The sequence below is a fragment of the Ochotona princeps genome, chromosome 19, assembly GCF_030435755.1.
Source record: "Ochotona princeps isolate mOchPri1 chromosome 19, mOchPri1.hap1, whole genome shotgun sequence".
Lineage (NCBI taxonomy): Eukaryota > Metazoa > Chordata > Mammalia > Lagomorpha > Ochotonidae > Ochotona > Ochotona princeps.
This window is the reverse complement of record NC_080850.1, coordinates 32,475,178-32,492,339: the sequence shown is the minus strand read 5'-3', so window position 1 is coordinate 32,492,339 and position 17,162 is coordinate 32,475,178. Positions and strand designations below refer to the sequence as shown.

At 43.7% G+C, this 17,162-nt stretch overlaps 1 protein-coding gene across 1 annotated transcript in view; it reads left to right on the top strand.

Annotated features, from left to right (window-relative positions):
* The window catches only part of KDM3B (lysine demethylase 3B), a 61,210-nt gene that overhangs the window by 33,420 nt on the left and 10,628 nt on the right, over window positions 1-17,162 (top strand). The window contains exons 8-19 of the mRNA XM_004586450.3: window positions 900-2,145; window positions 3,016-3,217; window positions 5,123-5,337; window positions 6,041-6,193; window positions 8,951-9,058; window positions 11,500-11,627; window positions 12,909-13,188; window positions 14,207-14,463; window positions 15,167-15,433; window positions 16,179-16,350; window positions 16,756-16,846; window positions 16,967-17,097. Of these exons, the coding sequence (XP_004586507.2) occupies window positions 900-2,145; window positions 3,016-3,217; window positions 5,123-5,337; window positions 6,041-6,193; window positions 8,951-9,058; window positions 11,500-11,627; window positions 12,909-13,188; window positions 14,207-14,463; window positions 15,167-15,433; window positions 16,179-16,350; window positions 16,756-16,846; window positions 16,967-17,097 (3,250 nt within the window). The remainder of the gene's footprint in view (window positions 1-899; window positions 2,146-3,015; window positions 3,218-5,122; window positions 5,338-6,040; window positions 6,194-8,950; window positions 9,059-11,499; window positions 11,628-12,908; window positions 13,189-14,206; window positions 14,464-15,166; window positions 15,434-16,178; window positions 16,351-16,755; window positions 16,847-16,966; window positions 17,098-17,162) is intronic.

Below are 17,162 nucleotides of genomic sequence, written 5' to 3'. Positions count from 1 at the left end.
GTGCAGGGTCCCAAGGCTTTGGACATTCCTCGACTATTTTCCCAGGCCACAAGCAGGGAGCTGAATGGGAAGCAGGGCTACCAGGATTAGAACCGGCACCCATATGGGATCCCGGCGTGTTCAAGGTGAGGACTTTATCCGCTAGGCCAGCACGCCGGACCCACCAGTACCTTTTAAGGTCATCGAAGTAGATTGCTCATTATAGACAATAATAGGTGTATTTTAAATTAAAAACTGTGTCTGTTCAGGAACCCTTTTTCACAATTCCCTGGTGGACTCACTCCACTTTGAAATACTAGGGATACCGGGCCTGGCGCAATGGCTCAGTGGCTAAATCCTCCACCTATCAAGTTCTAGGATCCCATATGGGCACCAGTTCATGTCCTGGCTGCTCCACTTTCCATCCAGCTCCCTGCTTGTGGCCTGGGAAAGCAGTCGAAGATGGCCCAGGGTCTTGAGACCCTGTTCTTGTATGGGAGACCTAGAAGAAGCTCCTGGCTCTTGGCTTCAGATCACCGAAGCTCCAGCCACTGTGGCCATTTGGGAAATGAAGCAGTGGATGGAAGGTCTTTCTGTCTCTCCTCTCCGTAAATCTGTCTTTCCAATAAAAATAAATAAGTCTTTCAAAAAAAAAATACTGTGGATACTAAGAGGCTGCCCCTGTATCTTCCTGGTGCTATAAGAATGGCAGAAGGAATGATACCCTGCTGTTCCTGGATCCCCTTGCTCAGGATGCCCTCTCTGTGGTCTTTGGCACAGTTCTTCCCCCGTGCTGGTAAAATCCAGTTACAAGAGCAGATCCATGGAATTGTGAAGAGAATTTGATCCAGAAATGGCAAGGTCAAAAAAAGAGATCTTTAGGTTGTCAGCATCACTAACTCAAGCTATCTTCCTTTCAGAATTCAAGAAATTCTATTTTGGCCTCATCTGGATTCGGAGCGTCCCTGGCAAGTTCTTCACAACCTTTGACTTTTGGAAGTGGAAGGAGTCAGTCCAATGGAGTTCTAGGCACAGAGAGCAAACCTTTGGGCTTTTCTTTTGGCTGTAGCTCTGCACCAGAGTCTCAGAAAGATTCTAATCTCTCCAAAAACTTGTTTTTTCAATGCATGTCCCAAACTTTACCCACCAGTAACTACTTCACGACGGTTTCAGAGAGTTTGGCTGAAGATTCCTCTAGTCGGGACTCATTCAAACAAAGCCTTGAGAGCCTGAGCTCAGGCCTGTGTAAGGGCAGATCCACTCTTGGAGCAGACACTAAGCCGAGCTCTAAGACTGGCAGCTCTGTGGACCGGAAAGTGCCTGCAGAGTCCATGCCTACCCTCACTCCAGCCTTCTCAAGGAGCCTCCTAAATAACCGCACCCCAGAGAGTCACGAAAATCTATTTTTACAGCCCCCCAAACTGTCCCGAGAAGAGCCTTCTAACCCTTTCCTGGCATTCGTGAAGAAAGTTGAACATAGCCCTTTCAGCAGCTTTGCATCTCAGGCATCAGGTAGCTCTTCCTGTGCTACCACAGTCACCTCCAAGGCAGCACCCAGCTGGTCCGAGTCTCACTCCGCTGATTCAGTATCTTTAGCAAAGAAGAAAACCCTTTTCATTACAACTGACTCCTCCAAGCTGGTGTCTGGTGTTCTCGGCTCAGCTCTAGGCAGTGGGGGACCAAGCCTCTCTGCCATGGGCAATGGCCGCTCCAGCTCTCCCACCAGCAGCCTCACCCAGCCCATTGAGATGCCTACCCTCTCCTCGAGCCCCACAGAGGAGAGGCCAACTGTGGGTCCTGGGCAGCAGGACAATCCCCTCCTCAAAACCTTTAGTAATGTGTTTGGCAGGCACTCAGGCAGCTTTCTGTCCTCCCCGACAGATTATTCACAGGAGAACAAAGCTCCTTTTGAAGCTGTGAAAAGGTTCTCACTGGATGAGCGAAGCTTGGCTTGCAGACAGGACTCAGACTCCAGCACCAACAGCGACCTGTCAGATTTGAGCGACTCTGAGGAGCAGCTGCAGGCCAAGACTGGTCTGAAGGGGATTCCGGAGCATCTGATGGGGAAACTGGGCCCCAATGGGGAACGCAGTGCTGAGCTATTGCTGGGCAAAAGCAAAGGGAAGCAGGCCCCCAAGGGCCGGCCTCGGACTGCCCCCCTGAAAGGTGATCCTGCTGGGGTTGTACGTGGGCTTTGCTGTGGCCTTAGTTTCTGATGCCTGTTGTGCTCTTAAGCAAAAGAGGCTGTCACTTTGATGGAAAGTTCTGTAATCTCATGGAATTACAGAGCCCAAAGGGCCCAGGAGAGGCCCCTCATTAGATCTGGCTTAGGGCAGGATTGCATCTAAACCAGCACTTTAAGAGGGATATCTGTCCCCATAGAAGGATAATCCCACAAAAGAGGACTCTTGCTTGATCTTTGTCATTGTGTTATTTTTGTTCAGGAACTATTTCCTTATGTTTCTCTCAGCCCTTTTTTCTTCGCCTAATTTCATTCCTAATTTACTTCAGAGGAATTACTGACAACTGGTCTCCATTTTCATGTAGCAACTTTCTATAGAATTGATGAAGCAAAGAGGAGCACCCTTCAGACTTTTCTCATCTGAAATATACATAAGGATTTTAACATTACTCTCATCAACTTTCCATGATGTGAGATTATGGTCTAAAAGTATGTAAGAGAAAACCTGGAGGTAAAAAATAGCTCTTTTCCTTAGGAATCATATCCCATGGAAACTAAAGAGGCCTTAATTAATAGAATAGCCAAATCCTGAGATAATGGAGGCTTCTGTTTCCTTCGCTCTTCACACCTGTGGTTGGAGTTGTTTTTCACAGTGAGCCACTTCTCACAAAATTGTCATGCTCTGTACTTCCCAGTTGAGGGGCTGCTTCCTTCCTGGGTCCTTAATGACTTCGAGGCTAAGTAATGCAGTGAAGAGTGGCTTAGGTCAGGACAAATGTCCATCCCCGAGAGGACCATCTTACTGGGCTCTGTGTATTCCTTTCATGACATCTCTTCTCCCTCGCTTGCTACAGTTGGCCAGTCAGTGCTGAAAGATGTGAGCAAAGTGAAGAAGCTGAAGCAGTCTGGAGAACCGTTCCTGCAGGATGGGTCGTGCATCAACGTGGCGCCTCACCTGCACAAGTGTCGGGAGTGCCGCCTGGAGCGGTATCGGAAGTTTAAGGAACAGGAGCAAGATGATTCTACTGTAGCCTGCCGCTTCTTTCACTTCCGGAGGTACCCATATTCCTCTTTGTCTCTATTCCTGCTTAATCTCCTAATCTTCCTCTGAGTTTGTAAGTTTCTCACTACTTCCTTTCCACTTTCCTTAACCCATTTTCTTAAGGCTTTACCAAGACTCTGTTAGAGCAGCTACATAGTAGTTTGAATCATAGCTCTGTCTTTGGAGAGTTAAAGTTGAATGATCTTCATTGCAGTCCTAGTTCAGAGTAGCAGGTCAGATGGAGTGTGGGGCTCAATTGAAGTGAGGTGTGGTAGTGTGGTGACGGCCATCTGTGGAAGTTATATGTGGCTACTCAATGTGATAAGAAGTGAGATCCTTATGAAGCAATTAATAAAGTGTGACATTGAAGATGGCTATGTTTTTATTTCTGGCCATATTAGTGGCATAAATACAGGAATAAAACAAATTAAAACAACTGTTAACTCTAACACTGGTGTAAAGAATTGAAAGCAGCTGAGTGTTAGCAAGCTTTCCTGTAAGTAGAGAATGCGGCATTGGTCTCCGCATGCGCTGACTCTTCCTACAGAAAGGTTTGTCGTCTACTGATTCAACCATGGATTGAAAATGTGTTTCGGTTTGGGATGGTGTGATGCCTCGATTGACTGATTGTCCACTTGCAAGTGTTGCCATTCTATATGGGCACCAGTTCATATCACAGCTGCTCCTGTTCCCATCCACTTCCTGCTTGTGGCCTAGGAAAGCATTGCAGGGTGGCTCAGATCCTTGGGATCCTGCACTCATGTGGGAGACCTGGAAGAAGCTCCTTGCTCCCAGCTTTGGATTGGCTCAACTCCAGCCATTATGGACATTTAGGGAGTGAACCAGCAGATGGAAAGTCTTCCTTTCTGTCTCCTTTTCTCTGTAAATCAGCCTTTCCGATAAAATAAGTCAATCTTTTTTTGTTTGTTTGCCTAACAACATTGCAAAATTAACATGCAGGTTTTTTCTTGTCATTACTCCTTAGACAATATAAAAATTATTTCCATGGCATTTATGTATTAGATAATGTAAATAACTTAGAAATAATTTAAAATACACAGGAGGAAGCATTGCTTAAATGCAAACTGTGCTGTTTTGTCTAAGGTTCATGAGCATCCAGAGATTTGGTATCTAAAATAGCTCATGTATCTTTTTGTGTGTATTTATTTGTTTTGTTTTGTTTTGTTTTCTGAAAGTTACAGTGAGAGAGGGAGAAACAGAGAAATCTCTCATGTGCTGATTCACTCCCAAATGGTTGCAACACCTTAGCTGGACTATTACAAAGCTGGCAGCCAAGAACTTCTAGGTTTCCCATATAGTTACAGGGAACCAGCAGCTACTGTCTTCCACTGCTTTTCCAGACCCAAGGCAGGGAACTGAATTGGAAATGGAGCAGCCAGAACTTGAGCTGACAGCCATGTTGGATACTGGTACCTCTGTCAGCCTAGGTTTTCTATATTTCATGCTGAAAAGGATTGGAAAAAATTCCCATAGGTCAAATATGGTGAAAATTCTTAGTGTGATTTAAGTTCTGGTATTTTATGCACATATTAGTTTGAAACTTGTGTTTGAACTATGTGCAATTGGTCCTCGTATCCACAACTCAAGCATCTATAGATTCAGCTAGCTACAGATCAGAGGGGAGAAAATGCATCTATGCTGAACATGTGGAGACTTCGCTATTGTGCCCTAAACAATACAGTGTAACAAGTATTTACATGGCACAGATATTGTAGTAGTGATTGTTAGCAATCTGGAGATGATTTAAAGAATGCTGGAGGATGTATGCAGGTTATATACAAAAGTACTCTACCCTTTTAAGATAAGGGATTGAGCATCCAGTAGTCGGGGGAAATGTCCTGGAATGTCCTGGAATACCAAAGGATTACTGTATCTACCCATCTACTTTCCTGTCTCAGGTTGATCTTCACTCGAAAGGGGGTACTTCGTGTGGAGGGATTCCTAAGCCCTCAGCAAAGTGATCCTGATGCCATGAACCTGTGGATTCCCTCTTCCTCCCTAGCAGAAGGGATAGACCTAGAGACCTCAAAATACATCTTGGCCAATGTTGGGGACCAGTTCTGCCAGCTTGTTATGTCTGAGAAGGAAGCCATGATGATGGTGGAACCTCACCGTAAGGACCCTCTTGCTTGGTTTGCAGGGGCTCCCACTGTGGAACTTTCTTTCCTTTTACTTCAAGGAAGATTGGTAGAAGTGGTGGATAGTATTTTTGGGGGGTTAATTAAAACTTCCAAGACATCTCTTTGTACCAACCTGTAGTTGATGCTTTAGCTACATCTAGCAGACTTCCTTCTTTCAGTCTTTGACAGTTGGGTTTTGTTCATGCCAAATATTTTAGTTTGCTTTGGACAAATTTGTTTCAGTAAACAGTATCCTACAGTTTGGGAATGAACAAAGTGCTACTATGTGCCTTGTTTCACACCTATAATCCACATTTTTTTAAGACATTAATATTTTCATGCCTGTGAGCTACTATACCCTATTTCCAAACCAAGAAAAATTGTGCTATGAAATTATACCCTGTATTTCAAGAGAAGAATTTTATTTCAAACTCAACCAACCCAGTGCCCCACTGGAAAATTTTACAGTCTCTGCTTCGTACCATGTAGCATGTAATGTTCCCTACTGGTACCAGGTTATATCGTAATATTGCCATAAACCCTTGTAATAGTAGAAATTCCTTATTTCTGTTACAATTGCAGAAATTCAGACTTCATGAATCTTAAGTTTTATTGATGGACAGAATGGCTTGGATGTGGAGTCTTTTGCTATTGGTTAGGATAACTAATACTTTGTCTTCTTTCCCTGTCCACCAGAGAAAGTGGCATGGAAGCGAGCTGTGCGTGGAGTACGAGAGATGTGTGATGTCTGTGAAACAACTCTCTTCAACATCCACTGGGTTTGTCGCAAATGTGGATTTGGGGTCTGCCTTGACTGTTACCGGCTAAGGAAAAGCCGTCCACGCTGTGGTAAGCATATATTGTCCTTTGTGATTCTAAAGGAAACCTTTTGGTCTATATTAGTGGAGTTATGGGACTTGGGAATTAAAACAAGAGTTGGTTTGTGGGTCCTCTTTAACTGTTTAACTTCATTCTTCTTTGTTTTACTGTTAAGATGTTAAAGTTGCTACTACTCTACCTGACTGGGAATGCTAAAATAAGCCAAGAAAGAAACTCTTATTCTCCTTTCATGACAAAGTTGGGGGGAAGGGGGCGGGGTCTGGTGCAATGCTCTAATTGCTAAATCCTCAACTTGTGTGTGCCAGGATCCCATATGGGTGCCAGTTAATGTCCTAGCTGCTCCACTTTGCTACTTATGTCCTGGAAAGGTAGTGGAGGATGGCCCAAAGCCTTGGGACTCTGCATCCACATGGGAGACCCAGAAGAAGCTCCTGGATCCTTGCTGTGGATCTGCTCAGCTCCAGCCATTGTGGCCACTTGGGGAGTGAATCAATGAATGGAAGATCTTTTCCTCTGTGTCTCCTTCTCTCTGTAAATCTGCCTTTCAATAAAAATAAATAAATCTTTGGAAAAAAAGACAGAGACTTTATAGAGAGGTACTAGAAAATTCACTCTTTGCTTTATTTATCTGAAAGCCAGGCAGACAGAGAAGACCTTTTACCTACTACACACTCCTCAAATGCCCACAGCTCTTGGGTGAATCTTGGGCTGGTAAATAGAAAAATCCTTCTCTCTGAGTCACTATGACCTTCAGATTAATTAATTTCTAAAAAAATATGCTAGTAGTAATAAGAACATGGAGATGTGTCATTTCAAAAAAATATTTATTGAAACCAGCACTATAGCTCAATAGCTAAATCCTCACTTTGCAAGCACTGGGATCTCATATGGGTGCCAGTTTGTGTCCCAGATGCTCCACTTCAAAAGGAGCTCCTTGCTTATGGCCTGGAAAAGCAATAGAGGGTGGCTAAAGCCTTGGGACCCTGCATCCATTTAGGAGACCCTGCATCCATTTAGGAGACCCAAAAGAAGCTCCCAGCTTCTGACTTTGGATCAGCCTAGCCCCAGCCATTGTGGCCATTTGAAAAGTGAACCAGAAGATGGAAGATCTTTTTGTCTCTTCTGTCCATAATTCTGATCTGTGTTTCCAAAAATAGTCTATTAAAAAATATATATTTATTTCTTTGAAAGGCAGTTATAGAGAGACAGCAGAGATCTTCCATCCACTAATGCAATTTCTTTTTTTTTTTTTTTTTAGATTTATTTATTTTATTACAAAGTCAGATACACAGAGAGGAGGAGAGACAGAGAGGAAGATCTTCCGTCCGATGTTTCACTCCCCAAGTGAGCCGCAATGGCCGGTGTGCGCCGATCCGAAGCCGGGAACCAGGAACCTCTTCCGGGTCTCCCACACGGGTGCAGGGTCCCAATGCACTGGGCCGTCCTCTACTGCTTTCCCAGGCCACAAGCAGGGAGCTGGATGGGAAGCAGAGCCGCCGGGATTAGAACCGGCGCCCATATGGGATCCCGGGGCTTTCAAGGCGAGGACTTTAGCCATTAGGCCACGCTGCCGGGCCCTCCATCCACTAATACAATTTCCACATGCTCACTAGGGCCCAAGCTGGACCTGTCCAAAGCCGGAAGAAAGGGGCTTCTTATAGGTGTCCCATGTGGATATGGGGGCCCAAGCACTTGGTTCATCATCTGCTGCTTTCCCAGGAACATCAGTGGGCAGCTGGATGGGAATTGAAGCAGCCAGGACTTGAAGCAGTGCCCATATGTGATGTCAGCACTGCAGGCAGCAGCTTTGCTTCTTACGCAGCAGTACCAGCTGGAGAATTATTTACTAGGGAAAAGCAAATTAAAACCATACTGAGGAGCCAGTATAGGAACTGGAATGGCTAAGTTTTTTGTTTTTTTGGTTTTTTTTTTATATTTATGACAATGTTTACATAGTTAATTATGGTAAAAAGGTTCAAGGGCTATAGGGAAGTGGGTAAGACTATTATTTCCATATTGTTTCCTTCATGCATCTGAGGTAAAGGGGGATATTGAGGGAGAAGCCCCACCCAGTTTTCCACCCACCCCAAGTCCCGGATGTGGGGCATGCTCTGAGATACTTGCTTAAGTGGTTTTGATAGTTCACCAGTTGTGAATCGCTGCCATTCTTGCCACTCCGAGCACGATGAGGTCGTTGAAGAATCCACTGATTGACATAGTCCATCATAGAGTCTCCATTTGCCCATTATTTCGCTGCCAACATATAGCTGAGGTGCACTCCATAGTGGCTGAAACGGCTAGAGCTGACCCCATCTGAAGCCAGGAGCTTCCTCCAGGCCTCCTGTCCAGGTACAGGGTCCCAAAGTCTTGGGCTATCCTTGGCTGGTTTCCCAGGCCACATGCAGGGAGCTGGATGGGAAATGGAACAGCCCGGACTGGAAGCCGTGTCCATATGGGATTCTGGCACTTACAGGTGGAGAATTAGCCAGTTGAATTATTGTACCTGCCCCAGATTGACTTTCAGATTCTAGAATTTGCAGTTATTAAGAAGGACCTTTTGGGCTCGGCGGCGTGGCCGAGTGGCTAAGGTCCTCGCCTTAATCCCATATGGCCACTGGTTGTAATCCCGGCAGCTCCACCTCCTCTCTATCTCTCCTCCTCTCAGTATATCTGACTTTGTAATAAAAATAAAATAAATCTTTAAAAAAAAAAAAAAGAAGGACCTTTCATGTGACCCTGTGTGAACTAAATTCATATCTCTTTCAGAGGCAGAGGAGATGGGTGATGAAGAAGTTTTCTCCTGGTTGAAGTGTGCTAAGGGACAGTCACATGAGCCAGAGAATCTCATGCCTACCCAGATCATCCCTGGCACAGGTAAAAAAATAAAGAAAAGTCTTTTACACATTCACAGGTGAAAATATTCACACATGTTCTTAGTTGAGATAACATGCTATAAAAATTGGTGAAATGTCTGGTTAATTTTTCTTATTTTTAATATCTTAATAAATTTAGATGCTGGGTTTTTCCTTTTTTTTAAATGTTTATTTATTTTGAAAGTTAGACTTACAGATCGAAAGGGAGAGATGGAGAACCAGAGATCTTCTATCTGCTGATTCACTCCCCAGATGGCCACAACGGCCATCCAGATCTCCCACGTGGGTGGCAGGAGCACAAAGTCCTCAGCCATCTGCTGCTGCTTTCTCAGGCCATTAACAGGGAGCTGGCTCAGAAGTGGAGCAGCTGGTACACAAAGCAGTGCCGGATGAACAGCCAGCATCACAGGTGGTGCCATTATCTGCTGCCCCTGCCAGATTTATTGCTTTAAGCCTCATCAGATTGTCTGAGAATTTGCATCTTTAAATGTGTGTGTTCGAGAGTTTGTCACCACTGCACACTCTGCTACCCGTTTCTGAAGAGTTAATCACATGTCCAGACACCATTCCATATTTACATGGTTGGCTGAGCCTGAATAAAAAAGCCAGTCCCTAGGCTTTCAGAAAGGTCTCTGATTTTAAGTTTGCAGGAACCCAGCTGAAGGTAGTCAGACCTTTTAACTGCTTAATAAAGGGAGCTAGCTTAACAGAAGGAAATAATGATCCTTCTGTGTGACAATCCCAGTTCCTCCCAAAATTCTGTATACCCAGCTTCCCACATGTGCATTAACATAGACTTATGAGTGTACCTACAAAACTACTACATATATTCTCCACTGAAGAGAACTTTAGGGGCACAAGCATCTCTCGGATCCTATATACTCAAGTTAAAAACATTTGAACAGGGGCCCGGTGCAGTAGCCTAGCGGATAAAGTTCTCGCCTTGAACGCACCAGGATCCCATATGGGCACTGGTTCTATTCCTGGCAGCTCTGCTTCCCATCCAGCTCCCTGCTTGTGGCCTGGGAAAGCAGTGGAGGAATGCCCAATGCATTGGGATCCTGCACCCGCGTGGGAGACCTGGAGGAAGTTCCTGGCTCCTGACTTCAGATCAGCACAGCACCGGCCATTGCGGCTCACTTGGGGAGTGAATCACTGGATGGAAAATCTTCCTCTCTGTCTCTCCTCCTCTCTGTATATCTGACTTTCCAATAAAAATAAATAAATCTTTAAAAAAAAAAAAAACAAACCAAAAAAACACTTGAATAAATAATAGAGGCAAGCTCCCTCCTGGTCTAAGCATGGTTAATGCCCCCGTGTAAAATCTACATTAATCTGTATTAAAGGTATAAGTAACAGTGAAATGTACAATTTACAATGTTTCCCTTGAACATAAGTAGTCTACCCCTCAAGTTCCTCCTGGAATACACCCTGCTAATGTCTACTAAAGGAAGCAGAGACAGTGTAACTTTGTTAAGAGAGCACAGAACTTTGGGGGTAAATATAACTTTAACTTAGGTTAAAGTCTCAGTACTTCAATTTCCCAGCTTTATAAACTTGAGCAAGTGACTTGACTTCTCTTAGTGTCTATGTGATTTTGGCAACTTGAGGACAGAAGCAGCTACCTTGTTGAACTCTAAGGGTGGAGGGACATAACATAAAGAAATTCCTAAAACAGTTTGTGCATGGGCCAGTGCTGTAGCAAAGTGGGTCGTCATCACTTGTGTTGCCAGTACCTCATATGGTCCCCAGGTGTAGTTCCTTACCAATGTGCCTGGGAAAGCTGAAAATGGCCCAGGTACTTAACCGCTGCTGCCATGTATAAGACCCAGGCGAACCTCCTGGCTCCAATCCATTGTAGCCATTTAGGTAGTATACTAGTAGATAGAGCTCTGTCTCTCTTCTCTCCTTCTATAACTGTACCCTTCAAATACATAAATAGGGCCTGGCAGCGTGGCCCAGTGGCTAAAGTCCTCGCCTTGAAAGCCCCGAGATCCCTTATGGGCGCCGGTTCTAATCCCGGCAGCTCCACTTCCCATCCAGCTCCCTGCTTGTGGCCTGGGAAAGCAGTAGAGGACGGCCCAAAGCTTTGGGACCCTGCACCCGCATAGGAGACCTGGAAGAGTCTCCTGGTTCCCGGCTTCGGATCAGCGCAGCACCGGCCGTTGTGGCTCATTTGGGGAGTGAATCATCGGACGGAAGATCTTCCTCTCTCTCTCCTCCTCTCCGTATATCTAACTTTATAATGAAAATGGATAAATCTTAAAAAAAAAATACATAAATAAATCTTAAAAAAAAATAATTTGTGCTTATATGAGAGGACATCTAAATGTTCATGGAAAAATGGAATTGAAAGATGATATACTTTTTTCGTGAACTTTTTTAATCTCCCAAGTACAAATGTTCTAGTGTTAATTGGTATTATAACTTTGTTTTTCCTAGCTCTTTATAACATTGGAGACATGGTACATGCTGCTCGTGGCAAGTGGGGAATTAAAGCAAACTGCCCTTGCATAAGTCGGCAAAACAAATCTGTGTTGAGACCTGCTGTCACCAATGGAATGTCACAGGTAAAGTGAGTGACCCTTAAATTTGTAGGACCAGAATGATTTTTCACCTCTATTGTTTCTTACTACTATAGAATTCCTGGAAAGTAAAATAGGGCTGGGCAAGTCTTTCTAGAAAGAGTTCACAAAGATTTACCCAAGAGGAGTTTAGTTACTTTGACTGGTTACTGTTTATTCATCCTACACCATTTCAATCTTAATTGTTAAATAGCACAAATAGATTCTTTGCATCCTGTCATGATGTGTACCTCATGATCTATGGATTACAGGAACAGTGTAGGAAAGGTGACTAGAAATACCATCAGTTTTCTCAGCCATATCTCTGAAGGTTACATGGACTTATCATCAGATTCATTCAGGTGCAGAGGACAGAAAAATGGAAATTGGCCAATTGAGTTGGGTTCATTCTACTTGCAGAGTAATTTCAAGCCTCTAATAAAAAGGCAGTGGTTTTCTTTCCTTCCTCCTTCCTTTGTTTTGAAAAAGGATTTATCTATTTGGAAGGCAGAGTTTCACAGGAAGGAAGAGACAAAAAGATCTTCCATTAACTAGTTCACTCCCCAAAAGGCCACGACTGCCAGTGCTGGGTCAGTCCAAAGCCTGATGCTAGGAGCTTCTCCTGTGTCTCCCACTTGGATACAAGGGCCCAACCAGAGATCTGGATCAGAAGCCAAACAGCCAGAACTCAAACTGGATGCTGGTAGAACAGGCAGTGGCTTTACACACTGTGCCACAGTGTCATTGCTTTGTCACATACAAGGATTAGCCTGATTTAAATAAGCAGTTGTCTTTTAACAAACAAAACATACACACAGCTGTTAACACTCATGGCTTTTCTAGAATAGTACCAACACAGAAATTACTGCTGAGGGATCTAGAGATGTATTTTCAGTAGAGTTGACCTATTAGAGCAAGTTATTTGGAAAATTCAGTACTATGGTATTAAACATTTATTGACCTTTTATGTATACCAGAACTGTGCTAAGTTCTTTGCATGTACTGTCTTATTTAATCCTCAGAACTGCTCTGTGAGGTTATTTTAATCACCAGTTTGCCATTATAGAGGATTCAGACATGTTAAATAAATCTTTATTAACACTAAGTTCTTGTTCACTGCTCTTTCTACAGAACTTGGCATGGTTTCTGGCACATTGTGAGGCTCAGTTCTAAAATGAATGGAAGAATTTATAGCCTAGTTTTGGATTCCCAGACTGATTTACTGTCAGAGACCACCACTTAATACCAAAGAAGGGCATTCTAACCGCATTTGCTTCTCTGCCCTAGCTTCCTAGCATCAACCCTAGTGCCTCTTCTGGAAACGAAACTACCTTTTCAGGCGGAGGAGGGACTGCATCAGTAACAGCTCCAGAGCCCGACCAGGTTCCCAAAGCGGACAGCTCTGACAGCAGATCTGAAGAGCCTCTGAAAGCAGACAGTTCGGCATCCAATAGCAATAGTGAGCTAAAAGCCATCAGGCCTCCTTGTCCGGACATGGCCCCACCCTCTTCTGCCCTGCACTGGTTGGCAGATTTAGCAACTCAGAAAGCTAAAGAAGAAACTAAAGGTGAGATAAGCAAAATCCTCTGCTCTGTCAGTGGGTGAGACTGCTGGGATTCTTTAACTCAGATATTACCATCCCCATTTATAAAACATACCACTTGGTTTCTCTGGCTGATTGCATAAAATAAAGCAATCTCTTTAACTTCTTTCTAAAAGTGGAGCTTCTTTCAAAACGTACATCCTGGGTCCTACTTCTGGTGTCCTTAATCGGAGTTGATCATGGTTTTTAAAAGCTTCCCAAATAATTCTGTCATACAGCAAAGGCTGAGAACCAGACTTAGAACAGTAGTTCTCAGGCCTGGCACAGTGGCTCAATTAGCTAATCTTCCTACTCAAGCGCCAGGATCCCATATGGACACCAGTTCATATCCCATCTGCTCCATTTCCCATTCAGCTCCCTGCTTATGGCCTGGGAAAGCAATAGAGGACGGCCCAATGCTTTGGGACCATACAACAGCATGGGAGACCCTGAAGAAACTCCTGAGTTTAGATAGGATTGGCTCTGCCCATTGTGACGAGTTGGGGAGTGAACCAGCAGATGGAAGATCTTTCTGTCTCTCCTCTCTGTAAATCTGCCTTTCCAAAAAAATAAATCTTTTTAAAAAGAACAGTAGTTCTCATTGGATACAAGAACCATAGGGAGGAATATTGAAAATACATATTCCAGTGTAGCATCCACACTATTAAATCAGAATCCGTTAAAGTCAGCAGTCTCCATTTTTAACAAGCACTCTGGATAATTTCAGTGTTGGTCCCAGAGACACACTTGAAAAAACACTCTTAGTGAAGAAGATGAAAGGCAGTTGGGAATAAAAGGGGAAAGTAGTAACCTTTTCCCTTGGCCATTAAATGTCTCATTTTTATAGTTTGGTAGGCTTGGCTCAGACAAACTATGCATGATTTGTAGGGCAGGGGAGGAGAAAGTACCTCTTCTTTCTCAGTGACTGAGTTTGAGGAGTCATTGGCACCCTGGGTATTGCTTATTGTACCTAATGCTGTTGTTCCTGCTTGTGTTTTTACAGAGGCAGGGTCCCTGAGGTCGGTGCTCAATAAAGAGTCTCATTCACCGTTTGGGCTAGACTCCTTCAACTCTACTGCAAAGGTCTCTCCGTTGACTCCAAAGCTTTTTAACAGTCTGTTACTGGGTTCCACTGCCTCTAACAATAAAACTGAAGGGTCTAGCCTTCGAGACCTCCTCCACTCTGGACCCGGAAAGCTTCCTCAAACCCCCCTGGACGCAGGCATACCCTTCCCCCCAGTCTTCTCTACATCCTCCACAGTAAGTGTTTCCAGCTCCAGCCTTTGTGCTTTCCCATGCAGACACTCCCAGAACGATGGGGTTAGAGGATCTGTGGGGAATTATTGAACTCACAGGATCTCTCATTATGCTAAATTTCAGGAATATTTGAAATCATTCCAAGGAGTGATCCTTTTGTGTCTATGTTAGGGAATCAGTAAAAGACATTTTTCAGGCATCTGAAAAGTTACTACATAGCGCACTTGATTTTCTTGATAATGACAGACTTTTAATTAGGGGGGTGGGCATTGTGGAGTATCAGATTAAGCACCACTAGCAGCACTTACATCCTGCACTGGGGCCCCAATTAGAATTGGATGTTCCACTTCCAATCCACTTCCTTGATAATGCGCCTGGGAACGCAGTAGAAGATGGCCCAGGTACTTGAGCCCCTGCCATCACATGGCATAGCAGAATGAAGTTCTAAGCATGCTGGTCGGAATATACTTAATACATGGCTAAACAGGAAACATGTTCCTTATGTCTCAAATCTTTAAAGCAGGAAAGGATCTTTCTCTACTTTCTTTCATAAATGTAATGCTAAATATGAATGAGAATAACTTTTGTGGAATTTAATAATAATAATTTTTTGTGGAATTTAATAATAATAATAATTTTGGTGAGAACTTCTCATTAATACAACCTTGTAAGTACAAGGTTGACCTGATGGATTTGTGTATGGCAGGGAGTGAAGAACAAAGCCAGCCTACCCAACTTTCTTGATCACATAATTGCCTCAGTGGTGGAAAATAAGAAAACCTCAGATGCTTCAAAGCGGACCTGCAACTTGACTGAAACCCAAAAGGAAGTGAAGGAGATGGTAATGGGGTTGAATGTGCTAGACCCCCATACTTCACACTCCTGGCTCTGTGATGGAAGACTCCTGTGTCTCCATGACCCTAGCAACAAAAATAATTGGAAAATCTTCCGTGAGTGTTGGAAGCAAGGCCAGGTAAGGGAAAAGGGATAATTCCTAGCTGGCTGCCTGCCTGCCACTGTTACCAGGATAATTCCAGGTCTCTGGGAGATTTCTTGCCAGAGATATACATGGCAAGTTTGTTATTAATAGGTTGGTACTTCATATTTCCTGAATTTATTTAAGTCAGAGGGATTCCTAAACATACATTGTATATTATTTTATTTCTAAGTTGAGTTGCCATGTTCTTAAAAGACAGTAGAGACTCCTGTTAACTGTTGATCTGGCATTCTTAAGTGTGATATAAGATAGGGTGAGGGTGTGAGTGGAAGTGGGTGATGCTTTTATGGGTAAACGTTGTGATGATGTGGTGATGACTCTCCCTTATGTTTATCATTCAGCAGGTGCTTCAAGGAGGGAGAGATTACTAGTTTATCACTTTCAATGTAAGGAAGTCTTCTCAAAGTTGGTTTGTTAGCTTTTTTTCTTTTCCCAGGGCAAAAGAAACAAATTCTATAGCCTGACAACCAGGGTCAGATTTAAGAATAAAAATGGAGAAAAATATAAAAATAAAAGCAATCTAGTAACATAAGAAAGAAAAAAGGAGAAGCAGCTGGTTCCATTCTTTTAAGCTGACTTGTTGGAATCCATAAATGATAAACCTGGGAAGCAATAATAGATCTTTGTGGAGAAGAGATCACCAGGAAACCATCCTATTCTGTTGCTTAGCCATGGAGCCAAGAGTGTTCCTACTCTCATTGGGATATTTTTATTTCCACAGCCAGTGCTGGTTTCAGGGGTACATAAAAAGCTCAAGTCTGAACTCTGGAAACCAGAAGCCTTTAGCCAAGAATTTGGAGACCAGGATGTTGACTTGGTAAACTGCCGAAACTGTGCTATAATTTCTGACGTCAAAGTTCGGGACTTCTGGGACGGCTTTGAGATCATATGCAGTGAGTAGCTTTGCTGTTTAGTTTGGTAAAGGCATAATGGGAAGGAAACATCTGTATGTCCATCCCTACCGTTGGAGTAACAAATTGTATCTTCTTGGCCTGAAGAGCACTGTCTCTTGATGCTGAGCATAATGTAGCTTGATGCAGTCAAAGCTCCCAGAGTGAGGCTGGGCTTACACAGGTGATGCCACGGTGACCCTGGGAGAGGTGATAGAATCCCTGTCAAGTAGAAAAGTAGGCCATATATAAATAAAGTAATGGATGAAAAAAATAAAGCTTACCTAACCCAGGCTGTATGCAGGTTTACACTCTTAAGTAAGAATTCAGTCTCCTAAGATTTTTCATTCAATGCAAAAATCAGGCAAAGTGCAGCAGATGTTTGTGGAAGTTCTGTCTGTCTTCTAGAGCGACTGAGATCAGAAGATGGACAACCGATGGTGCTTAAACTCAAGGACTGGCCTCCTGGGGAAGATTTTCGAGACATGATGCCAACAAGGTTAGTGACCTACAGTAATGGGCTCCAGCAGTCATCACAAAGTAAACAGAGAAGCAAAACTTTGCCACTTTGCCTTCTCTACCTATCCCAAACTAAGTTATCTTTCCTGCCCTTTGGTAGATTTGAAGATCTGATGGAAAACCTTCCTCTGCCAGAATATACGAAACGTGATGGCAGGCTCAATCTGGCCTCTAGGCTGCCCAGCTACTTTGTAAGACCTGATCTGGGCCCCAAGATGTACAACGCCTATGGTATGACGGAGAGGTCTGAATTGCCCTTTTTGGGGACTGTTGTTCTCATTTTGGTTACAAAGGGT